Source organism: Dipodomys ordii, unplaced genomic scaffold, assembly GCF_000151885.1.
Source record: "Dipodomys ordii isolate 6190 unplaced genomic scaffold, Dord_2.0 Scaffold245, whole genome shotgun sequence".
In the NCBI taxonomy this organism is placed as follows: Eukaryota; Metazoa; Chordata; class Mammalia; order Rodentia; family Heteromyidae; genus Dipodomys; species Dipodomys ordii.
This window is the reverse complement of record NW_012267461.1, coordinates 466,421-493,007: the sequence shown is the minus strand read 5'-3', so window position 1 is coordinate 493,007 and position 26,587 is coordinate 466,421. Positions and strand designations below refer to the sequence as shown.

Genomic DNA, 26,587 nt, shown 5'->3' with positions numbered 1-26,587 from the left:
AATCAAGAACGTCAAAACATGTATTCTTAGGATATTCTGTTGATAATTGAAGCTGAATGTATTTAGCAATGAAAACACATTCCGGGGTGTTCTCAGCAGACAACCAGCTACATGCTGGGTCCCACTGTGAGGCTCAAGAAGAGTAATGGAAGATTGATCTTGTCCTGGACAGCTGGCCCTCCACGTGCAAGGGTTCTGCATCCACAGATTCAACGACCACAAAGCAAAAATACTCTGTGGGAAAAAAAATAGCCTCTGTGCAGAAAATGTGGAAGCTTTTATTCTTGTCATTGGCCCCTAAACAATACCATGTGGCAACTGTTTACATCATGTCAGAATTGTATTCTTCATACAGGTGATTATATGCGGATACTGTGCTATTTTATAAGACTTGAGCATCCGAGTTTCAGTATCCCCTGGGGCAGGGGGGTTGCTGATACCCATCTCATGGATACCAGAGATGAAGGGGTGTATCACTGACTTTCGACCATGTAGGCTCGAAATTCCAATCATGTGGCCACCTCTACTGCTGGCAAGCATCCACCAGTAGCCATGTTGGCTGCTCTCAGTGTGGGGTGACTTACCGAAGCAGTCACACACATTCCCTCAGCAGTGCCTAATGGCAGAACTTGTTTCTGAAATCCAGACTGCTTTTCCTACTCCATTTCCCCTGTGGTCTCGCCTGAGCAATCTGCTTAAGAAAAGTTTATTAAATCTCCCTTCCAGAGGGACAGATTGTCCTGTTTCATTTTTCCCTGTTTAACCATGATGACCAATCAGTCTGTGAGATCTAAATGTGCAGGGCTTAGGTTTTTACCTGGAAAATGAAACCAGAGGCGTCTCATCCATTTCTTAATAGTGAATGATCTTAAGATCTCTTGAGGCTGATTTATCTGTGCCATTGATGAGGTATTTCCTCTCCATGTTGCTTTTAATACCTTCATTCATTCACTTCACAAATGTTCATAAACTGCTATGAGGTTCTGTGCATGGACAGAGGAGTCAGGGCAAGTCTCAACCTTCACAGACAGATGGAGGGTGGCAGCAGGGAGCCACATGCTTCTTCCTCCAGGCCTTAAGGATCGGGAGAGTGGAGCAAGGGTGATGTCCAGCTCCCAGATGTCTTGCCATTCATCCCCAGTTGTTTCTAGTGTCTCCTGAATTCCATTGATTTATTAACAAAGACCATAGAGATTTGCTCATTTTTTTATCATTTTGTATTTTGGCACAATGACTGTGTGGCTTAGAAAAGTTACTTCAATTAAATTCATTTAACTTGGGGGTACTCCCAGTAAACTAACATTCTCTCTCTCTCTCTCTCTCTCTCATATACACACACACACACACACACACACACACACACACACACACACACACACACCCCTTTGACATCAGAAGAAGTCCACCCTTCTACTCCCTAATGGGTGGTTATTCTTTGTAACTTTGGAAATACTGGCAAAAGTTGTATTTCTTTCAGCCTCCATGCTTGGAAAAATACATATGAATAGATTCTTAGAAAACCAAAAAGTAGCATGATCCTTAAACCTGTGTAGCTCTTTACACTCCCATTCTGATAACGAACAAAAAGTAAGAAAATCAGCCCATTTCTCTTCCTTTTTCCTTCTCCTCTGTCTCTCTCCTCACTGCACACATGGCCACACACACACACACACACACAGAGTCACATCTTGACTGGCTTGTTTGACATGCTGTTTATTTAAAGCGGTGGATTAAATGTCACCCACTAATGTAATTTGCTTGGACATCTCTTTGCCTTAGGCCAACTCTATCAGACACTGGTGAAAATAGCTTCCTGTCCTCCAACCTGGGCCTTCAATTAGCTTACCAGCAAATTTAGCCTGATTGCCATATTAATCTGGCTCTGTGGTTTAGTGGAGAGAAGCAAAGTTTGTCACATAGCTGCTTGCCTCCTGATCTCTCTGCCTTGGAGGAAAGCTACAAAGGGGAAACAGTGATCTGGGACCTTCGCTCTGCTGTCTGCTCTTCTTTTTTTTAAAAAAATATTTTCTTGTAAAGATGCTGTATAGAGAGGTTATAGTTACATGAGTAAGGTAATGAATATATTTTTTGTCCTCTTTTGTTTTTCTCCCACTATCCCTTCCCTCCCCTACCTCCCCCACTCTCCCCTCCAAAGCTGTAAGGTTCATTTCCAACATAGTGTCTTGTGAGTATCATTCTCACAATGGGTCATCCTGTGTCCTTGTTTCAGCATTTTGTTATTCCCCTTCCCCTCCCCAAATTAGATAAATGTAGATACAAGATGCAAGGTACCAAAATCAAATACAGTGACAACAGGGATATGCCATAGGAGGAAGAACATACAAAAGAAACAAAGAAAAAAACACATAGTACATTAAAAACATTAACAGCAAAGAAAAATCTCTTGTGTCCATATCTTGAGGTTTGTTTAGGATGATCTTATATGGTCATATGTACATAGCTTTTGAGCTTTTCTGCTCATCTGATAAGATTAACCTAGGCATATACTAATTATTGCAAGTAAGGGAAACCATGGGACCTATATTTCCTTGGGTCTGGCTTACTTCACAGCTTCCTGCAGATACTGGAGGAGGGAGGAAGGACTTGTCTCCTAGTTCCACTGTTCCTTGGTAGGCTGGACCTAATTGGTTTCTAGGTGAATCACTGGCTGAAAGGGTTATTTTATATATTTAGATGGGCTATAAAAATGCCTGAAACCTTCCATGAGAAGGCCACGAGAAAGCAGCTGCTGCTGCTGCCACACAGGTCATAGTGTCTGTCACAGGCTTGGGTGGAGCTGCAGGCTCAGTCATATGATGAACTGTTTGAGGGAAGGCAAGAGGGTAAACGAGGCCCTCAGATGGAGATTTGGATATGATGAGATGCCTAGGATACTCTAAGCTGCCTGAGCTTTGCTCCCCGCCACCCTGCACTTTGGTTCCCAGCTCAGATCCAAAGCAGGTTGGTGGCAGAGTGAAGGAGTAAGTCCTCTCCCACTGCTTTGTTCGGGGGGCACATCCCAGAAAAATCTCCCTCTAATAATAGCTTCCCTGGGCTCCCCAGGCTCTTCCTGAGCACTGCCAACCACAAGCTTTCCCACTCTGGGAAGACACACAGGACACAGCCTTGCTCAAATCAAAGATCTAGGGACATTGATCATGATGTCTGTGCAGAGAACTGTGAGATACTTAAGAAGATGCTCATTGATCTGAGCAGAGGCCTTTTATATGGTGACTGTGGATGCACAGGGATTGCAGTCTGGCCCTCAGTGGAGGGCAGCATCAGACACATCCTCCAGGGTGATGGGAACAGGTGCTATCCCCTGACCATGTCTGACTATCCATGATTTAGGGAAGGGGAGCAACAATGAGCTAAGGACTCAGCTCCTGGGCTGGCACCTGTGTCACAGTGGGCAGTACTTGGAACAGGAGCAAACCCTTCTCCTGTTCTATGGAGCTACAGTCCCCTTTCCCTCTTTCCCCATCTCCCTCACCCTACCATGCCTCTCAGAAAGACCAGCTTTCCTCAGCCCCAGCCTTGTATGAGGGTCTCCTAGGCATGCTGTGTAAAACAGGATCCACTCCCAGAACCTAGTCCAGAATCAGCAGCTCCAGGAGTAAGCTGGGCAAGGTGCATCAAAAGCTCTGATCTACTATGGGCTGTGAGCTGTTGATTTGGGAAGTGATATCTTCTTTCCGCCGCCCCCCACCCCAGCCCCAGGGCTTGAACTCAGAGCCTGAGTTCTGTTCTTAGCTTCTTTTTCACAAGGCTAGTGCTCTACCCCTTGAACCACAGCTCCGCTTCCTGTTTTTTTGGTGATTTATTGGAGAATAGAGTCTCATGGACATTTTTACCTGGGCTGGCTTTGAACTGTGATCCTCAGATCTCAGCCTCCTGAATAGCTAGGATGACAAGCATGAGCCACCAGCCACTGGCTTGATGTCTTTCTTTTGATCATTTGATAAGCTGCTCCATCACAAACTAAATAGAGATTCACCCTAGTAACTACAGGACTGGAGATGAAATAATAAAGGCAGAGGATGTAGATTGCTTCACCACGGTAGACTCAGTTTTCTCATAGGACAATTGGGCATGAAGCTGGCTTTGCCGGAGGGTACAGATAAGGAAGGATCACCCTAGACTTGACCAATAGCTGGATATTTGAAGGAAGGGATTAACCACAGGTGGGATGAAGAGCAGAAATGAGGGCACAGGGTTGTCCATGTGGGTAAGTCATGGGGGATAAGAGGCCAGTTTTTCCAGAGAGCTGGAAGGAAGCACATTGGAGCATCTGGTATGTACCCCAGAGGTGGTGCTGGACACTGTAGGTCCCAAGCAGGTGAGTTATAGTCTTGACATTATATGGAGTGTCCCTGTCCCACAGCCTCGGCAGGAAGATTGCATGTCTATGGGCACCTTTCCCCAGCTTACCCTGGTGTTGTTTGATTTGCCACCAGTTATCACTGTGTTGCATTTTGTTCTGTACATAGAAGCACGTCTCTTGACCAAAGAGAATTCACTCCCATCACAGACCTTCAATTTTAAGAAAGGTTATGTGTTTTCTCTGTGGTTCCAGAGGCCCCACTTGTATTCAGTCAAAGTAGCATCATCACCTTTCAGACATACTGGGATGTTAGGAGTTCTGTTCCTAGCAGGCCTCCACAGGCCCTAAGATGGTGGAAGGAGAAAGAGCCTGGTTTTGCATTGTGAATTGAACTGGCTATTGTGAGAAGTGCCTAGGAGGGGCAGAGTCCCAGTTAGAAGGCCCCATAGGGCAAACCAGGAAGGTGCTGGGGGTAAGGGATCTCAAGAAGGGTCCATATGTACATTTCAGGGAGTTGACAGGAAGAACAAATTCTCAGAAGGCAGAGTCCATATCCCGCCATCCTGTACCTGAAAACTGGGTCTTAGAGAAAAGTCCCCAATGTTCATGATCACACTGGTCCTTCAGTCTGTAGTGAACTGTTCATTTTCTCATCTCATGGTTCTTGGTAGTACTTACTGAGTGAAATGTCACCTTACAACCCCCTCTCCCCCTACTCCACATTAAGCACAGATCCACTTTTGGCTGTTTCAGACAGATGTGCACAGGAGCTGGGCACTCAGAGACCCATGAAGGACACACTGGGGAGAGAGAGGCATGGAGGAGCTTTACAAAGTCTCATTACAGGATGCCAAGAGGAGCCCCTGCCCTTTGTGAACTGCAGGGGAGCATTGCTTACATTATTAATGAGTAGGGTGTTTCAAGTTCATCTGGTATAATTGAGGACACGTGGTGAAATTGAGAGGGCTCAGAGGTTGCACACTAGCTAAGCTGGCCCTCTGGTTCAGAGCATTTTTTCTCTTCTTTGACCTTAAATCTGACCCTCTGGTCCCTTTACAAGTCCCCCAGGGGACTGTCATGGTCAGAAGAAATCAAGGACAGACCAAAGTATCTGCCAAGGCCCTGAATCCATTCAAGGTGAGAGCTGAGGTTAAAGAAAGTAACTCTCCGTAATGGGTCAGAATCAGATCTGCCAATGCAACCTGGTTGTTCATCACATGCCAGAAATACCAAGGGACAACAGGGCAGGTTATGGAAGTTGTCTTCAAGCTACCAAGGAGATTGGTCATTTTTTGTTGTTTTGTTTTGATAAGATGTCTTTAGAACTGTGACTCATAACTATGACAGCCAAGGCTCTTTATCCCCTAAACCTGAATAAACTCGACCACCTCCACTCCCTGCATACAGGAAGAAACCTATGATCAGGCACATGAGCTGTTGGACCAATTCTAGTGTAGGAGCCACACTAGAACACTGTCTACTTCTAAAGCCCCTCCAAAACATGGGGTGGAAGACTGCTGCTTCAGGCCAAATCCAGCCTACCACCTGTGTTTTGTAAATAAAGTTTTATTGGGATAAAGCCTTGCTTATCCATTTACATGTTGCTTGTGACTTTCTCTTTGACACAGAATTTCAGTAGACACCATATAGCCAGCAAAGTTTACTGTATTTATTATCTTGCTCTTAGTAGAAATCTGCCAACCCCCTGCTCTCTACCTCCTTGCTCCCAAATAATTTTTTGAAACACAAAACTACCTTGGTTTTCCAGAACCTTCTTTACTTTTCAAGACTTCCTTAACAAAAGGTTGGGGCAAGAAAAATTGATCAGCAGCCTACTTGTGGTTCAGTCATTGTTTTTGCTGGCAAATGATTTTTACCCTAATTTATTGTACTTTTTCTGGAAAAAATTATTTTTTAACGTTTTACCATCAGAATATAGCCCTCTCAAAAAAAAAAATCCTTGATTTCCAGGAAATTGTCCTTTGCATATTTGAGTATTTAGTGCTCTTATTCCCCTAGACTCTTCTCCAAACAGAATTCCTCCAAGTATTTTTTTATTATTAGCATTATGAATTTTCAATCACTTATTTTATTTCTGCAAAGAACACTCCTAGGAAGAAAAATGTCCCAGTACTGAAAATTCTTTTCCACACGGGCCTTTTTAGAACTTTACTCTGCTGGAATCTGTCTTTCCTAAGACAGTCTTTTCTCTGCATTATGAAGACAAATCAGTTCAGTGAGCACCATTAATGGGGGTAAGTTGTACTCTTTTATGTACATTTTGCCCAACCATTAGTGGCACTGCCCAGCATGGCCAAGAAGATACATCATTTTGGCTTTTTCAGAAACCTTCTGTCCACCTGTAAATCATCCCCTTCCAGCTCAGTCTTGGGAAAAAGCCCACAGAGACCTCTAGCTGCCTAACATATCATCCCAAGACCACACTCTATCTTCTTCAGGCTTTGTAAAAATGTGCTTTGAAACCTGGCCAATGGTGTTGAAGTGCCATTCAGGACTTAGTTGATGTTTAATTCTTTTTTTGGGGGGGTCCGATTATGGGGCCTGAACTCTGGGCCTGGGCACTGTCCTTCAGCTCTTCAGCTCAAGGCTAGCGCTCTACCACTTGAACCACAGCGCCACTTCCGGCTTTTTTCTTTTTGCTTATGTGGTGCTGAGGAACCGAACCCAGGGCCTCAGGCATGCAAGGCAAGCGCTCTACCACTGAGCCACCTTCTCAGCCCTGATGTTTAATTCTTTAGTTGAAAAGTGGACGCCAAAGACTCTTTGACATTGAACATGCCATTCATTATTAAAGTTTGGAAGATACCATGTTAAGGGCAGTGGGCTGAAAATATGAAATGGCTCCTGCCCTACAGAGACTTAACAATCAAGAGAGGGTAAAAAGGGTACACAATAATTTAATTGCTGTCTGACAAGGAAAGTGATGGGACCAGGAGAGGGATTGTTACAGGACACAGGATAGAGTATTGAAAGCTCAGAAGGGAGGTGGGGGAGCTGAATATTTCCAGAGCATTGCTTCTCAGACCTGAGCATTAGGACCCATTGGAGGCTGTTAAAGCAGATTGCTGGGCTCCAAGCTTCAGGTGTCCTTGGAGTCAGTCTAGGATAGGCCTGACAAGTGGTAATTCTAGGATGTTTCCAGATGGTACTAATATGACCTGTGCAAACCCTGTCAAAGGTATATTATAGAAGAAACATTTGACAGAAATGACTCCTCGGGGCAGGGCAAGGAATAGATGCTTATTGAATATCTGATATGCTTATTTTACATTTCTTTGAAATCTCTATTATTACTACCATAATACAGGGAGGGAAGTAGATGTGTAACTTGTGATCGCAGTGAGACATAAGGATTGCCAGACATTACCTAATTTACAATCCTGCAAATTCTGTACTTTTAATATTTCCTAATTACTAATATTTTTAAAAAATGAGTCGGAGAAATTGAGTAGGATATTGAGGAAGAGCTCAGATCTGGGGAACACAGCCTGGACTCAAAATCAAGTGCACTGAATGATAACTGCTGAGAGGCCTTACAGAATTCTGTGCTATGTATTTCCTGAAAGCCACTCGAGTAGACCACAAAAGCATATTTTCTTTAATGCCAGACACCCTCCCACTGCCTTTATTCTATCCCCTTCCTCCTCTTCACTAAAGAGCTCCTCCTGTCCATCCTCCAGGTCTCAGCACAAGTTTCATCGCAGCTCTACAGACTTATTTAGCAGCCACTTCCTGTCCCAACTAATGCAGGAATGATAATGGCTTTGTAGGTGTCCAACATACATTCAGTTAATGAATTCCATGGCAGACCCTCAAATTCTCTATAGATTTATCATTAGTTGCCACAGAAAAAAAAAAACAAACATATCCAGCTTTTTCGTCTTTGCCATCAAAGATACCTACCATCTGACCCAGCCTGCCTTTCAACTGCACCTCAAAGCCACACCTCACTTTTCCAACTAAAAGAGACCACGGTACCCTCTTCCCTGCCCATACTGGGCTCCTTTCTTCCCCCAGACCTTTGCTTGCTCTTTCTTTCAAGAATGCCTTTGGACTCCAGTGAGCCTAAATGTGACCTCTCACAAGCTGCAGTCAAAGTCCTGACGCTGTGTCCTCATCCTCCTAGCATTTGAGAGGATCTTGAATGTGTGGAATAAATGCCCATCCCCATCCCCTAGAACCGCTGTGACATCACTTCCTCCCCTAGGTGAGGTCAGTATGTAGCTGACTGAGAGCTCATTCAGAGCAAGACTCTCAGTGTAGCCCAGTGCCCTGCATTGAACTGGTGTTCAAAAACAAAGGCTGTGGGTATTGCGACACAAGGAGAGAAGTAATTAGACTGGAGATGCATGGAGGTTTGGTAATTCCTAAAATAAGACACAGGAGCAGGAGCTGTACATTAGATGAGCAGCAATGAAATCAGGAACACTTAGACTACTGGGGACATATTCAATTCCATTCTTTAACCCAGTCTTCCAAGGACCCCAAAGCTTTTCTCCATGTGAAGAATAAAGATTTTACAGGAATCCTAATTTTTTTTTTTTTTGGTTCCGGTCGTGGTGCCTGAACTCTGGGCCTGGGCTCTGTCCCTTAGCTCTTCAGCTCAAGGCTAGTGCTCTACCACTTCTGGCTTTTTTCTTTTTGCTTATGTGGTGCTGAGGAATCAAACCCAGGGCCTCAGGCATGCAAGGCAAGCACTCCACCACTGAGCCACCTTCCCAGCCCAGGAATTCTACTTTTTCTGGTAACATAAGACATTATTTCAGAGAATGGCAGAACTATTACCAGCATCAGGTTATAGATATTGCCTGAATAAAGGGAGACTAATAGTGAATGCAGATTCTGAGAGCAGGTTTTTTTCAGTGTCTACGGGCAAAGCACACCCTATAAAAAGTTTAACTCTGTTGATTTGCTGACACCTCTTCCACATCATCTGCAGGTCTTTCAAACAAATGGTGAAAAGTCCGATACTGTCAGGAGATAAAGTGAATGTCTGATTTCAGTGGTACACATGCAACATTAACAGAAACTTTAACATCATTAAGTATAAGAGTTATAGAAACCACTTGGCTTATCTTGGGGTTCATTCTCCTAACATCAACTTATCTGACCTTTTCTGCTTGACTCAGACATATATTAGTTATTGCAAATAAGGGAAACCATGGGACCTATGTTTCTTTGGGCCTGGCTTACTTCACTTAATATAATTTTTTCCAAGTCTTTCCATTTCCTAACAAATGGGGCAATGTCATTCTTTCTGATGGAGGCATAGAAGATAAGTATTCAAATGTTTTTTTTCTTTCACTCAATTGTTTCTATCATATTTATAAGATGATTTCTATGTTGCGTTGTATGTCCCTCCCCCACAGTATAACCCCTGCTTTCACTGTATTTGATGTTGGTATAATTTGAGGAGGGGAAGGGAGAAAACAAAATTTTTAAACAGGGATACAAGTGGACCCATTGCAACAGTGAGATGTACAAGTCGTTATGTCGAAAAACGAACTTAACAACTTTGGTGGAGGGTGGGGGGAGGGTCAGGTTGGGGGGACGGGAGGTGTATGGGAAGGGATGGGAAGGAGAAACAACGAGGAGGCAACAATGCTTGATAAGAAATGTACTCGTTATCTTGCCCATGTAATTGTAACCCTCTGTACGGTATTCTCACAATAAAAATAAATAAATAAATAAACAAAAAAATTGTTACCCCCCAAAAAAAAGAATCCACTTTGCAACGGCATGGAGATGTATGATTTGTACACCTGTTTGTATTCTTAATATAAAATCAATGACATCTGTCATATTTTCCTTGGCATTCAGAGGAACAATAAAACTTCTCAGGGCCAGTGTCAGAGGAAACTAGGATATGAATTAGGCAAGCCAGCCTTCATCTCTGTTTTCTGTATGTGTATATGTATATATGTGTATGTATATATGTGTGTATACATGTGTGTGTGTGTATGTGTTTGTTCAAGGCTAGTACTTTACCACTTGACCCACAACTCCACTTCTAGCTGTTTTGGTGCTTAATTTGAAGTAAGTCTCATGACTTTACAGTCTAGGCCGGCTTCAAATCATGATCCTCAGACCTCAGCCTCATGAGTAGCTATAATTACAGGCATGGGCCACCAGTATCTGGCTATTCTGTTCTATGCCCACTGATTGTTTGCATCCCTTCCCCTGGAGCCCCTATGGCCTTTATGTTTCCAGAACCATGACCTTGGCCACGCCTACATCTCCATTAGACCCTTAGCTCAGGGAGCTCATACCTTATGCTAATTCGCCCAACGCTAGGTCTATGACATATCGGTCTGACTGGACTACTTGTATCTACCAGGATTCAACTAGACATGTATAATCTAGGGCAAGTCATCAATCTTTCCTCAGTCCCTTTAATTTCAAATTAGAGCCATACATGCCTACTCTACTGTATTGGAGGGAAGATTAAAAGAGGTAGCCCTGGCACAGGATTTAATACATAGCAAAGGCGTGGGGGGGGGGCCTACGGGGGTGGAGGGGAGGGGCGGTGGAGGGCTACTCTTACATAAGTTCTCAAATGATTCCAGAATCCCAGATGGTGACCTGGGTGAAATGCTTATAATCCTGAGGTCAGATTAGCCACATACCAACCAATGGGATGATTTTGGATTCATGTATTGAATTCTGTTTTTTTTCATATATAAAGTGGAAATGATACTGTAATATCTGTAAAAATTTAACTTCTATGTATGTATGATATGTGTATGTATGTTTGTTCTTGGCATGTTATAAGCACCTAATAAAAGGTGTGACTTAACTGGGCTCAAGCTTGTAATCCTAGCTACTTAAGAGGCGGAGATCTGAGGATCCTGGTTCGAAGCCAGCCTGGGCATGAAAGTCTGTGAGACTCTTATATCCAGTTAACCACCAGAAAACTGGAAGTGTTGAGCTGTGGCTTACATGGTAGAGTGCTTGCCTTGAGCTGAAGAGCTGCGGGAAAGCACCCAGGCCCAGAGTTAAAAAAGATACAACTTGTTCTCATTTGCCGTAGAAGACAAAAAGAGCAGCAGCAAGATTACAAGTCTTTAGCTGGGAATAGTCGGGCACTTCTGAAATCCCAGTTACTAGAGAGGTAGAGGGAAGAGGATCATGATTTTGAAGCCTGCCTGGGTGAAGGTAGTAAGAGTCTGTCTCAAAAACAACATGTTTGAGGACATATTTCAACTACTTGAGTGCTTACCTAGCATGTACAAGGGCCTGGGTTCAAATTCCTAGAAGGCACTGTGTGTTCTTGGCCTTTTGTTTTGTTTTGTTTTCTGTATCCGGGTATAGAAGAATTCATATTGATAAAGACAGCGGCTTATACTGCCTTCTTTGTAGCAAGACTGGTTCTGGGGCAACAAAACCATATTCTTTTTTTTTTTTCTTGAGATTTCCAAGAGGATACATCCATTCTAATTTAATAAACCTTTTTGTTTAGTGCCTGACTCAAAGCAGCGAGAGCACACGTGCATTTCCAAATGCATAATTTGTGTGAGCTCTCAGGCCCCAACACCGTGTGGAAAGAGCTCCGGGAGGTGTGGGCATCTGTACCCATGCAGAGCCAAACTCCCACATATTAATTGTGTCTCAGCGATTTTCTCCTGGAAGAAATAATTCATGTGTAGGCTTCTAGCTTTTGTTCGGCCTTTGTTCATTTCTGACTCTTGAGATTGCATTGATTACAGTGTTGTTTCGACAGCAGCCACATAATGCACAGAATATAGAGAGCAAATGGAGCACTCCCCCCACCTCTCACTCCAAGTTACACCATTTCCTTCTATGTGATTCCAACAATACAGGAAGGAATGGAAGTGATCATAATGGAAGTTTATCCTTTGCAAAAGCATACTGTAAAAGGCTGGGGCTCTGAGTGCATGCTTTTAGACCGCCAGGCATAGAGCGGTGAACTTGAGGCCTCTACTAAAGGCCTCTACTAAGGTCAGCCCCCAGGAAAACAATGGTCTTTTTTTCTATCCACAGGTAATGCAGGTGGTGAAGGAGCAGGTTATGAGAGCTCTTACAACCAAGCCTAGCTCCCTGGACCAGTTCAAGAGCAAACTACAGAACCTGAGCTACACGGAGATCCTGAAAATCCGCCAGTCTGAGAGGATGAACCAGGAGGATTTCCAGTCTCGCCCGATTTTGTAAGTAACCCACTTCCAATCATTCTGTTCCCAAGGACTCACCATGTCTAGCAAGAGGCTTGAGAGCTGCGAGCATCTGTGTACATGTTTCCTATCAGCCATCTGACGTGAGCTTAGAAAAGGCAGCGGGAGACCTGAAAGGTCTCAGGTGGCAGGTGGCAGCAGCCCTGCCAAGGAAGGGCTGATTGTGGTAGGAGATGCTGGCCAGTCTGACAGAGTGGAACCAGCCCAGGAACCAGCCCAGCTGTAAGTCATCCTCCCAGAGTGTACAGCCATGGAACAAAATTTTTATCAGTGAACCTTTATCTTAGGTTCGGGTCTCTTGAGAAGCGAAATGTTCTGCGTCAACCAGAGAGGAACCAATCATGAAAGTAACAGAAACTGAAGAGTAGCATGCATGGTAATGAATGTTGTAGGAAGAGAAAGGCCCACTATGGCCTCTGATGGTAGCTGGCTTTGGAGCATCCTGGATCGCTTTGTGACTGTAACCCTGTATTTTCCCAGGTTAAAGATAGCAGGCCCTTTTATACAATACATTGTCACTTGCAGTTGATACAAAATATCATGTATCTCCATCTTCAACATATTCTACACCTAGAAGCTGAGAAGGATTTTCTTTGGATTGTCTCTTCTTAGAACTGGCCTGTTTTATTAGTTTTGCTGCTCTTTTCTTTTACAGAAGAGGAAATAAGGGGAAGGATGGGAAATAGGAAAGGTAGTTGACATTTATTCTTCTTCTATCCTCACAAGATGACATGACTTCTTCTGAATGTGTGTGATGCCAATGTGAACCTAGGTGTGTTCTGAAATTCAGCGTCCCTTCATCCTCTCTCCCCCTGTCCCTCTTTCTTGCTATGCTGTTTCCTGCTTACCTGTGTTTCCTACTTTTAATGTGTAGCAGTTAGCAAGGCACCTTTCATTCTATTTGTTCCATGAACTCATAACCTCTATGAATGGGCAAGTCTTATTCCCATTCATAGAGGGAAAGAGAAGGCTTTGTTAACAACTGAAGGAACTGGGCCTTGAATTCAAGTTTGCTGATTACTAGGCTTCTGCCTCCTCCTTCTTCTTGGCATATGCAAGACTGAAATTAAATTTAAAATGCATAGGTCCAAGAAGACAGTAATCTAGCAGTAGCATAGACTGTTCATTGGTTTTTCAAATCTTAAGAAGCACTATTGGAAATTGTGGAGTGCAATTGTAGACTTTAGTGGACATGAACTTCATCAGCAGAGCACAGTGGTGCTCCCAAGGGGCTTTGTCATTTTACAGGTAAGTCACCCCCCAGAGAGAGAGAGAGAGAGAGAGAGAGAGAGTGAACACCAGACCTTAGCAGAGATACAGCTTGGGGGTTTACCTTGGTTCCAAGCTAGGAGAACCTGAGAGACAGAAATCCCTCCCAGCAGAAAGCACTCTGGATAAATGCATGGAAAGACTGTGGTGCGTGGCCAGCTAGGGCTTACGTCTCCCAAAGCCATCTCTTATATCAGATGTACATGCACAAGGACACTTCGTTATATCTTGACAACTATTCTTAAACCCTAAAGGGAAACATCCAGAACCACTTCAGTGAAGGCCAAGTGATTCTAAATTAATATCACTTCAGTTCAAGCCAAGTGATTCTAAATTAATATCGCTTCAGTTCAAGCCAAGTGATTCTAAATTAATGTCTGACCGTGAATTGTTCCAAGAAAGAAAGTCAGCTGCATAACCAGGATGAACACTTGGCTTCTTCTTTGCCTTTCTATCTTCACTTTCAAAGCTCTGCCTGTCTCATTTGGAAGTTACTTGTAAAGATAAGAAGCTCTGCCTTTATGATTAGTCAGGAGAGAGAAGCTCTTTGTGGATGCAGCGTTTGTGTATCTCTGCAGCATGAAGCTGAAAAGCACAGGAGCTCTTGGTATACATACAGTGTTAGTGCAGTCGTAAGGAAGTGTTTAAAGCTGCAACATTGAAATGGGAAGGCCACAGGCCAGCTTGATTGCTATCACAGCCCATGAACCAGTGGGAGGGAGCCAGGGTACATTTTGTTTATTAGCATGATCCATTGTCCAGTGATTTAGTTCATCTAATATGGTTATATGCTATGGAGGGGCTCATGGTGGGGTTGGATGAAGTCTATCAACATGATTCATACAATAATCCCAAGTCACTGAAGAGAAAAGAGGGAGATTGTATGTGTTTTCATTCATACATTCATGCCTTCATTCAACAAGCAAGTGTGGATGGAACAAACTCCTCCATACCAGGCTCTGTCCAAAGTTCTGAAAGTAGGCAGAAACTCTGTGGCCCATCCCCCAATATGCAGACTTTAAAAGTTAGAAGGAGAGGATTCACAGAAAGCTCAGTGCTGGATTACAAGAGGCACAGGTGTGTAGCACCCAGAAAGTGTCTATCTCCCAAGCATGGTAGTGAAGACATTGGAATTGAGAACTGAAAGGTATCTGTAAGGCCATCGGGTCCAAGCCTTTCACTTTGCAGACAGAGATAGCACCTTGCTTTGCTGAGCACTAGTGTGGAACACCCCATATCATCAGCCTCAGATCATATACCCTCTCCATCCCCAGAGGACTGGGTAGGTGGCCCCGACATGACCTCCTATGGCCCACACATGGCCTATAGCAAGCCAGACTCCATCAACCACACATCTCATCATGATTTAAAATGGCTGCATATCCTCAAGAGAAAAATGTCAACTCTATGCAAGCAGATCTTTGGAGAATATCTGTATTCAGTGTATTGAATTATTCGGTGTATAGGCATTCAGTGGGTTGAAAAAGTTGTTATATTTCATAGCTCTTGATTAGTGATGGAAGAAGGGAAGTATTTTTTATTTCGTACTTAATGTGACTTAACAGAGACAATAAGTCCATTCACATAATTAATCCAAGTTAATGGATATAGAAAGCTTCAATGGCCTGAAAATGGGCCATTTAAAACAGTTGTCAGGAGATAAAAATGCATTGAAATCTGAACCAGAATAACTGACAGACCCAGGTCAGATTTCAGTGCTACCATTTGCATATATGTCTTTTTAGACCAGTTCCATAACCCATTCTAAACTTTCTTTTCTCATCTTTGTAAATAAGAAGATTATGAGTTTCTGCTTCACTGAAACATCATGAGGAGGCAACAAAGTCATGTCCAAAAGCATTTTATCACAGAACTTACTAAGGTGTGATACTGTCCATACGTAACTGACCCCATGAGTGTACTTGGGTTCGCCTCACATTGCTCAGAAAGTCCAGAGAAATTGATGAAGGAGAAAATAGAGCTAGAAATATAGCCAATAACTATGCTTGTCAGTCTGTGCCCTTCCTAACAAATATGCTTCCCTCAAAGTTTTCTGGTAGCCAGGGCTTAGTACAGTGCGTGCCTAGGTCTGTAATGTTCAGTGTTCAAACATACAAACTCACTGTTCTTTAGGTGGATGATTGAGCAGTGAGGAGAACGGACACAACCCCTATTCCTGAGTGGAAAAACAGACTGTACACAATTAACAGTGTCAATGTGTTAAGTGGGGTACATGCAACAGGATGCAAAGCAAGATAAAGGGAATTAGGTGACTAGTTTTAAAGAATACTTAGAATAGATGTCTCTGATTATTTCTGAGCAAAGTCACACACAAGGGACTCAGTATTTTGGGGATGAGCATAACAGGTAGAGAGAACCACCATTGCAAAGGTCCTGAGGTCACAGTAGAACTGAATGATCAGTATTCCCAGAGGGACAGAACAACAAGAGTATTCAGGAAGAATCACTGGGAACCTGATTACCCAAGGCCTTATTAGGTGCCATCCAAGGTTTTGAACACAGGACCAACATGGTGTAAGGAGGCAAATTTGACAGCAGCAAGAGCAGTTAGGAAGCTATTTCAATAAGCTTAAGCAAGAAGTCATGAGAAGAGATAAGTATCAACCAAGGAACAGATCCATTTTGAAGATCAGAGACAATGGCATTTCCTAGATGGTTAGATGTAAAAGAGAGAAGAGCCAAGGGTGCACTCAAGGCTTGAAGTCTGAGCAGCTGGAGAACTAAGTCAGTACAATAGACTCCAGCAAGATAATTGGGAGTTCAGCGCTGGACATGTTAAGCAGTGGGACCCCCAAGTTTGGAGTTCCGTAGAGAGGACTAAAATGGAAATCAAAATTGGAGAGTTGTCAGCATGATCAAGTTGGTTTTTAAAGCTTTGTGTCTGTTCAGTGAGGAACAGAACAAGTTCAGGGATTAAGCCCTGAGTCCTTGTAATACTGACACAGAGGCAGATTTGTTCCCCTGAAACTGACGTTGTCACTTAGCACAAAGTTTCTCCAGAGTCCTTCTAAATCAGAGGTCCATAAACTGTGACCACTTGGGCCAAACCTTCATACTACTCGTTGTGCAGTGCAGTCACGATTATATATCTATTCAGTATCTAGCCCAAAAAGCCTAAAGAATGTACTGTTGGGTGCCTGACTTTGTTTGCCTACCTCTGTGGTAGATGATCTAGGGAAGCTCAGTGAGGAAGATCTTCTGAGTATTGAGACTGGCCTAGCTGAGCCTGGACTCTTTTGAGAAGTAGTTCTGGATTTTGCTTTTGTTTTCCATATACTCTCTTACCCTGCCTCCTTTCCCCTTTGTCTGTTTACAAGTCCTTTGGTGGAATTAGAATGGATCTGTCAAAGCCAGTCCCCTGAACCGATGACCTCAATCTCATTGACCACCAGCCAAGAGTTTCAAATTCCTCTGACAACCCACAGCATTATTTCCTGAATTACTCAGGAGGTCAGATCTCATCCACAGGAAATGTTGTAGGGATTACTTAGATTTGTGCTAGTCTGTGACATTTATAACTGCTGAGTCCATTTGCAAGAAACTGGAAGAAGTCTGATAGAAAAGGGGGGGAAATTAGTTTGGTTTTAGAAGTATTTAGGGTTCATGACAAGAAAAAAATGTAGTTCTTACACCATCAGCTCAGTGCTTTGAAAGATAGATCTCTAATTCAACAAAGAACTCATAAATGAAAAAGAAGAAAGGTTACAGTGTATGTGGAGTCATTTCTAGAAATTGGCCCATAGCAGACCGGAACTTTAGCCTTCTGACATCTACATCCAGTCTCACTAATGCCTCCAACGTGGCCATGAGGGCTGAACTCTGGTCTTTCTTTACAACATCAACTAGAACAACCCTGTCTTTACTAAAGTCAAAGGCCAGAATATCTAACCCCAAATTCCTATCTTTCAAATCACCTTAAAAAACAGGACTCAGAGAACATTGTACTGTATCATAATATCTTTGCAGTGGAGCACAATCTAGAATTAAATTACATCCTATTGGCCTGAGACAAGATGCAAATAATTTTTAATTTACCCCATCATTATCTCAATCTCTGTGGGCTAGAATCTAGGACAGTGTTGCAGTTTCCATTTGTGAAAGATGGACTAGAAAGCAAAAAGTGGGCCTATGGTTGACTCAAGATACAGCATGCTGTGAAATATTACTTATGTGGCTGCTTAGTATTCCTGTTTGGGCAGACTACAAATGTGGCTTAGGAGTTGACGTGTTCTAAGACAGAAACTTGGGTGGGAGCATTTCAGAGCTTTATTTTTTTAACCTTTGCATAAGTGTTGTCTGTGCCTTTATAAAATAAAAGAAGAAATTGTCCGAATACTTGGTTCTGGATAAACATCACTGAAGTGGCGGATACAATTGTGGAAATTCTGTAAATGTCAGAGGCCATCCTATGGTGGTGACAGATAACTCTAGCTGTGGAGCCTGAACAAATGATTTGTAAAGCACCAACTTGGGAGCTCCTGGGGTGTTCTTGGAAAGATGTGGCTCTCACTCCCTGCCCATCTGTCTACCATGCTGCCAACTACACTTCTCAAGGCACACCACTAACCATGTATTTATCCTTCAAAAGGGAACTAAAGGAGAAGATCCAGCCGGAAATCCTAGAGCTTATCAAGCAGCAGCGCCTAAATCGTCTGGTGGAGGGGACCTGCTTTAGGAAGCTCAACGCCCGGCGGAGGCAAGGTATTTTGTAGGGACACTCCACACTGGGGCCTGTTCCCAGGGAGTCACAAGGGCCTGGTGTTGCTTCAGGGGTAGCCATGTGACACTGTTTGTAGGACAAGAAGAGTAGTCTAGGTGGCCCCTTGTTGCCATGCATACCTAGGAAGAACCATAATTACCAAGAGTACGAAAGTTCCAGGCCTGTGGAATGGGAGTGCTGTTCTTCCCTACAAAGTGATACTTTCCCACTGAATGACAGCTGTGTCAGCAACAGCTAAGGACAAACCAATCTCATATGTGCCAAGCTTGGCTCTAAACATAAGACTTATGTACCCTGTAACATTCAGTCATCAATGGACCACATATACCAAGGTGGTCCCATGAGATGATGTCAATTTGTGACATTGTAGCCATCTCGGTTTGTGTGTCTGTCTACTCTATGATGCTTGCACAATAATGAGATCACCTAAAGACACATTTCTTGAGCCTCCTGTAGTAGCTCACACCTGTAAGCCTAGTTAATAAGGATATAGAAATCAGGAAGATTGCAGTCAAGCCAGTTCAGGCAGATATTTCTTTTTTAAGTTTAACAAAGTTTCCTGGGGGCAAAACAGTGCTTCAGAACAGAGAAGCACATTAGATACAGATGGTTCAGAGTACCTCACCCTATTGCATGTGTAGTTGTTTTTGTTAATGTATTTTACTGTTATTGTAGAGGTGACATACAGGGGAGTTACAGTTACATAAGTCAGGTAACGAGGACATTTCTCTTTGAACCATGTTGCCCCTTCTCTTGCTTTGTCCCAGCTTTTCCCTTTCATCTCCACCCACAACATGTACAGTTCATTTTCCACATAGTGTCCAAATATTTCTTAAGACACCATCTCAACCAATAAAAATCTGGGCACCATGGTATGTGCCTGTGATCAAGCTATGCAGTAAATGTAAACAGGAGGATCACTGTCTTACAATATAAATGTGAGATCCTATTTGAAAAATAATTAGAGCAAAAAGATCTTGGAGTATGGCTCAAGTGGTAGAGCCTCCTGCCTAGCAAGTTTAAATCCCAGTAGTTCCAAGTAAGCTTTCCACAAGAAAGAAAAGAAAAGAAAATGGTGCCCAATGGACTAGATCCAATAGGTAGAAAGCATTTCTGTTTCTTTGCCTTGATTATTGTCTTGCTCTCTTGACATGCTGGTTGTACAGTCAAAATATTCATATGATACTCTACTAGAAGTGAACAGCCAGAAAAAAAAATTTAAATAAGGTTTAGGGAAGGTGGAAGATTAAAGACACAGAAGTAAACATAGACATTAAAAACTGTGCCAAGAAAAATGAACATAAAACCTCGGTTATTAACTAGGTGAACCTCTGGCAGATATTTTGAAGCCCAGTGAATGCCCGGCTCAGGCACAATGATCCCCACTAATGACAGTCACTGAACAGCCCTGTGCTGAGTGTGTCATCATTGAAGTATTTCAGTGTAAACATTAACATTCACATTGAAGAATTTACAAGACCAAGCCTTCCTGAAGGAGTAAAAGGGGCAGATTATTCACAGGATGGGAAGTCCTGACAGCTCCTCACTGACCTCAGGAGAGGGTAAGGGACAGAATACTATAGGGCTAAGTTACAGGTAGGGACAAGAAAGACTGACATTAAGAAAAAACTCATCTTCCTCACTTAGCCCTAGAAGGGTGAATTCACACCTTCCTTTCTCATTGTGTTCCAGCATTGGTTATTTTATATTAAGCAGATGCCACCATGGGGGGAGGTCCCCTGGAGGCCATTTCCCATTGGGTAGCTATGCCTGTCTCTTAAAGCTATTGCAAGGAACAAAGGCCATCCTGAATGTAGCTCTAAGAAATCAACATAGAAAGTAAATACTGTTTATTCTGGAAGATTGTGTAGGACTCGGTTCTAGACTACTCTGCTCTTTCTTTAGCAACCCAAGGGTCCTGAAAATAAGACACATGACTTCTCAAGGCCATAGGTTCCATCTATAAAATGGGAGGGGAACACTAGAAGGCCTGAGGGCTTAGCCAGTCCGTGTGTGCCTTCATCCCTTCACTGTCCTTGGGCCCTCAATTCAGGGTATTCAGTCCCTATACAGATGACACAATCAAATGTTTATCTACCAATATTAGGCAAAGGACATGGAAGTCTTGTGATGGGGTTGGCAAGTAGACACGAACCAACAGCTGCTTCCACTCATGCTTAGCTTAAATCCTTCTTCTTGTGACCAAGCATGATAATCTTAGCCACTCAGGAGATGAAAATCAAGAGGAAGAAAGCCCAGGAAGAAAGCAAAACACATCTCAATCAGCCCAGGCAGTAAGCAAAACAGTAAGCCAGATCTGGTACTACAAATTGGTCATGCCACAGATAGGAGGATTGTGTTCTGAGGTCAGCTCTAGGCAAATCTTATCTGGAAAAAAAATCCTTAAAGGACTGGTTTGGCTCAAATAATAGAGCATCTGCCCAGACCCTCAGTTCAAAACCCCAGGACCGCTAAACAATGCTAATTCTTAAAACTAAATTTAACCTTCCAATCTACTTCATTATGAGACTTCCCTTTCTAGACTGAAATGCATAGACTATGCCAGAGAAAGACCAGAATAGTGCACGTTTCTAGATAACATAATTAGACTTTCTTGTTTAAGAAATATTCATCCCTTAACTGTTGATGTGTCCAGCTCTCTAAAAATGAATTACGTAGTGAACGCATGAATTAGCGTCTTGATGATACATTTACTAGTCGTGCGTCCTAGGGAGTGTGGCCAACTGGATTTCATGCAAGTTTATCCTTCCATCTGCAGAGGGGAAGGCTTTGGGGTGTTTGCTAAATGGATTTGAAATCTGGTCAGTGGCCCTGTGCTTTAAAAAAAGAAATTCAGAGCAGACGGTGCTGAAATTGATTTCCTATCACCCCGTCAAAACATTCCATTTAGATTTGCACAGATTAAAGAGGATGTGACGTGAAATCAGTTTTAATCCTTTTAAGAAAGATCGACTTTCAGAGGCGAACTCATGTTGGGTGGGCACCTGCCTGCTGGATGCAGTCATCATTAGAGAGACACAGCCATGGTCCCTTAAATGGCCCAATGCAGAGCGGGGGGGGGGGGAGGGTTGCATGGAGGGATGGAGATTACAGACAAATGCATCTAAGTAATTAACTTTATGGGGGTAGGGATATGAAATCTCCCAAGTCTACTGAAACGAAAAGCACAAGAGCCAGGAGCCTGTGGCTCATGCCTGTAATCCTAGCTACTCAGGAGGCTGAGATCTGAGGATCACAGTTTAAAGCTAGCATGGGAAGGAAAGTCTATGAGACTTTTATCTCCAATAAGCCACTAGAAAACTGGAAGTGTTACTGTGGCTCAGGCAGTAGAGTGCACTCGCCTTGAGCTGAAGAGCGCAGGGATTGCGCCCAAGCCCAGAGTTCAAGCCCTATGACTGACAAAAAAAAGAAAAGAAAAGAAAAGCAGAAGAGCAAACATAAGGTTCTTAGCTGGTCCACATTTGTTTAGAAGGTCTCCTACCTAGTACTTATCGCTCTACTTATCTCAGTGGAAGCTCTGTTCTTTGGGCAGTCTCATGAACCCAGGCAAAGTCTACACTTTGGGAATTGAAGCTGCTTTAGGACTTAGAGGCAGAAAATCATGCTGAAAACACTAAACTGTGCTCAAGACCATTCCTCTTCACTTTGAGTAGTGACCTTGGGCAGTGTCCTCCTCCATCTGAGTTTTCTCTCCATCAAAGGGGATGGGGCCACTTTTTGACCTCAAATAAGTTTCCAGAGTTAAATGATTGCGCCTCTTTAGCACTTAATATGGTGTTTGGCATGTCTCCATCCATTAGATTCCTCCATTCTGTCCTCACCACACTGTGGTTCTTCTCTGTTCCCTAAACTTCAGGATAGAGGGAAGCTGAGACCCTGGAGGTTATCTGTATGAAGGCCATTACTTGGTCCATTATTTGTTTCTGGAATGTTTACAACAGACCTCTATTCTGTGCATTTGAGAAATTAGATCTTTGGAATTGCTACCATGGAGTAGTCTTGATAAGAGCCCTGAGCTGAACCCTAGAGGGTTTTATCTGGAAGGTTCATAGCAAGAAGCTCGCTTCCTGTTGAGGATGGTGTCAATTTTAGTGAGTACCTCAGAAATCTATTACTCAGCATGCCAGGCTCCTTATAGTACTTGGTGGCCAAGTTAATTGAGACAGAAAACTTGGAAATATGTTTCCTTTTATTGACACAGAACATATAGAGTATTTCTATTATGGCAGTAAGGTCTGCCATATTGGAGATAAACGTCTCAGCGCTGCAAGAATTCCAGTTGTCAATGGCTATCAGCCCCGTGAGAATCCATGTGACACTGCAAATGGCTTTCATCAGCCCTTTTACCAGGCTTGAGAGCTTGGAAACCAGCTTTTCCCTCTGATCAGAGGGAGGGAGGGAGGGAAGAAGGGAAGAAGGGAGAGAGAGAGAGACACCGAGAAAAACAAATAGAGGCAGAGAGACAAAGAGACAGATAGATGGGAGAGATTAGACAGAGACAGAGGTAGAGACAGAAAAAGAGAGAGACAAAGAGACAGATGAATAGACAGAGAAAGAGACACAGAGAGAGACAAATAGAGAAGGAGACAGAGGCAAGGAGACCAAGACAGAGAGAGAGAGAGAGGGAGGAAATACATACATACACAGAAGCACAAATTTGTCTCCATATTTTTGAATTTGGGGTTGAATAGATACCATCAGCATACTCTCATTTGTAATTGACTACAAGACCTCCATATTTACTTCATTTCTTCCTTAAATGCTACTAAACAATCTTTGATAATGTCCTTATTGCCTCTTGCTCATTGCTTTCAGTGATGAAATCCACTCTCCATTGCCCTGGGGGACTGAGACACTGGCAACAACATCCTGCTGGGTTTTGAAAGGAAAACACACATTTTTTCTTACCCGAAAAGAAACTGCAAATGAAACTGCTCCTGGTGGTGGTCACCGAAATGCTTTCCGTCACCTTGTCAGTGACCTAGGCTGCTGCGAGCTGGCAGCTCAACCCTGTTTCATAGCAGTTCTTCCTTAGCGGTAGAAATACTCAAGTTATAAGGACACTAATCCATCCAAAGCTAAGGACTCCAGTGTCTACCCTATTTAATTACCAATCAAGACAGTCTGTCTACCCGTATCAACCCCTTCTAATTGTGGCTTTGAACCACAATACACAGATCTCAACCTCCTGAGTAGCTAGGATTACAGGCGTGAGCCACCAGTGCCTGGCTAGGAATGACAGTAGAAGCATAATCTTACAGTGAATGCAATTTTAGATAGAAACCCACTTTTCTTAAAATCTGGTGATTTTAGTTTTCTAGTCAGATTGCTTTCCAAATGATTTAGGACTGCAGATCAGGAAATGAAGTGACTTGGCCAACCTTACAGTGAACCTGCAGTGTAAAGGTAGAAAGGGAATGGCAGATGATAGGTGCTTTGTGCTTTAGGCGTTTTACTGAGCCCTCATGGGTCTTCCTTTATCAGTTTTGTATTAAGCAAGATACCTTGAGTCTTCCCTTATCACATTAGCCAACACTAGCTGCATGACTCCTGTGCCAGGTGTTTGGGACATTGCAGTTACAAAGATGGGTACTGTCCATACAGAAACTTCAGTGCCTACTCTCTCTGTCCAGGTGGGTCCCCTGGGTCTCTGCCCATCAGTAATTGTTCACAGTCTACCCACTAGGACACATTGCCTCTCCCTAGGGTCTGTGGTAGATAAAAGGGAATACTAGCATCACTAACTTGTGTTCTCCAATAGTGCGAGTACTATTAAGGGTACAAAGAGGATGCTGGAGCTTGTGAGGGGATGGGGAGGAACCCTTCCACTGCAGCCATCTGAAGGCTTCCTGGACGGGGCAGCCTCAAAGCTAAGCCTTGACAGGTTCACCAGCATCACTGTCAAGTTCAAATTCCTTAGCTATCATCCTTCTCCCTCCCTCACAGACTTACTTCAACCTTCTCATCACATATGGGTAGAGGGGGTAAAGTCAAGGATGCTGTTGATTAGAATCAGCGTAAGGCCCTTTTTATGCCCAATCAAAGAACTAAACTTTACTCCTTAGAGAAAAGAATGGTTGGGCATGGCTTAATTCTTTTAATAACTTTCTAAATTATTCAGGTAAGTTCTGATTTAATCCTACCCCATGTATATGCCAGTTCATTCACTGTGTGTATTAAACTTCGGGGGTTGGAGGGTATAAGATAATAGGTGTCCTTGTGCACAGCCATCTCGACAGGCTGACAATCAGAGGTAGAAGTAGGGACAAATTTGTAAGAGAGCTGTTTCTTTCTTCCAAAGAGCAGAGAGCTGTTCTTTCTCTTTCCCCATGTCACAGGCTGGGTAGATAAGGAATATCCTTCCTGGTAGGTTAAAAATAGTGCTAAAATGTCCTCTGGAAACAACCTCTTCAGAAAAGCTTTTGCCATTGAACATGAACAATTGGGTGACTTTCCTGACACCTACCAAACATGCACTGGGCAGGCTAGGCAGTAGCTAAATATCAAAATCAGAAAGAGGCTTATTGCTCAGGGCCCTAGAATTCACTCTTTTTTAAGACTTAAAATTAAATGAATTTTTGTTCCTCTAAGCAAGAATATTAGGGAAATCCATAATGGTATTTTTAGAAACAAGAATCTCTTACCTTATAAATTGGTGTTTTGTTGCTTTTTTCTTTTCTCCCCAGATAAGTTTTGGTATTGTCGGCTTTCACCAAACCATAAGGTCCTGCATTTTGGAGACTTGGAAGAAAGCCCCCAGGGAGAGGTGCCTCATGATTCCTTGCAGGACAAACGTAAGTGGTCCCCCCGACTGGGGTTTAATCCATTGTGTGGTTTTTAGTCACTGTGTATCATGTAGCAAAGCTAGATGAACACTTTGACCTTGACTCACCTTGCTGTAGGTCATAGCCTGAACATTGAGCACAAGGCCTTGATGGATTTGACTTTGGGACTGAACAGGTGGAAATGTCTCCAAGGAGATATTGGGCATATCTTTCCTGACATTGGGTCCCAGTGTGAGCTTTAAATTTTATCCACTTTATTTTATCCACTTTATTTAGTATTATTTATTATTTATATCCACTTTATCTACTTTAAATACTGTTTCAAGGAAGTAAAACAAAATGAACCCAATTTGGTCATGTGTGTTTTTAATAACCCAGAATAATTTCATATAATGCAACTGTTTGACCCTCCAGTCTATTCATTCTAGTTTAATGTATCCTGTAAGGATATTACAGCCTTAATGAAAGACCAAAGATGAACTTACATCTAAGAAGTAACTCAGACACTCTTAAAATTTATATTGGTTTCTGTTGTTTGCCAAGTATTCCCCGAGATGAATATTCTTTGTCCTTATTTGCCTTTTCTGGATGCTGCATGCAGTAGTGTGTAGGCTTTAAAGAGGCTGTGGTGCGGGAATTCTCCTAGCCCAACAGCCATCTGGATGCCAAGGACCAGGTTCGATGTTAAGTGTGTAAACTAAACCAAGTATTAACACTGAGACAAGGCACACAGGGGAAGTGAATTCATTTGGAGAGAAATGAGACAAAGGGAATGAATGCTGCTATGCAGGATACACCAAGTAGAGAAGTAAACAAGGGGACAAAAGGAAGCCAGGAACTCTTACATCACCTCACAAAGTCACACTGGCCCCTCAGTGCTCAGAAAAGAGCCTTCCAGGAGGAGTGTCCTCCCCACCACTCTGCCTTCTAGAACTTTCACTCCTATCACCCAAAGGCTCCTAGAAGTTGGTTTTTTTTTACTTATTTGCCTCACAGTTAAGGGCCATCACAGGCAAAAATAAACCACAAGTCAAAATCTTCCTGACACTTCTAGACTCTATGTTGACATCTCAGGCAGACAGCCTGGAACATTCTCTCTTTTTCCTGCAGACTAAAAATGGGGCACTGTGATCACTGGAGTGTCACATAGTTCATTTCCTCCCATGGGGAAACTGCTTCCCTGCACACGTGGGCACTGGCAGTGGAGAGAAGAACAAAACCCAGGGCTACAACGGGG

At 43.1% G+C, this 26,587-nt stretch overlaps 1 protein-coding gene across 1 annotated transcript in view; it reads left to right on the top strand.

Moving 5' to 3' along the window:
• The window catches only part of Elmo1 (engulfment and cell motility 1), a 418,449-nt gene that overhangs the window by 363,774 nt on the left and 28,088 nt on the right, over nt 1-26,587 (top strand). Inside the window, 3 exon segments of the mRNA XM_013036055.1 lie at nt 12,347-12,510; nt 18,413-18,525; nt 25,252-25,359. Of these exon segments, the coding sequence (XP_012891509.1) occupies nt 12,347-12,510; nt 18,413-18,525; nt 25,252-25,359 (385 nt within the window).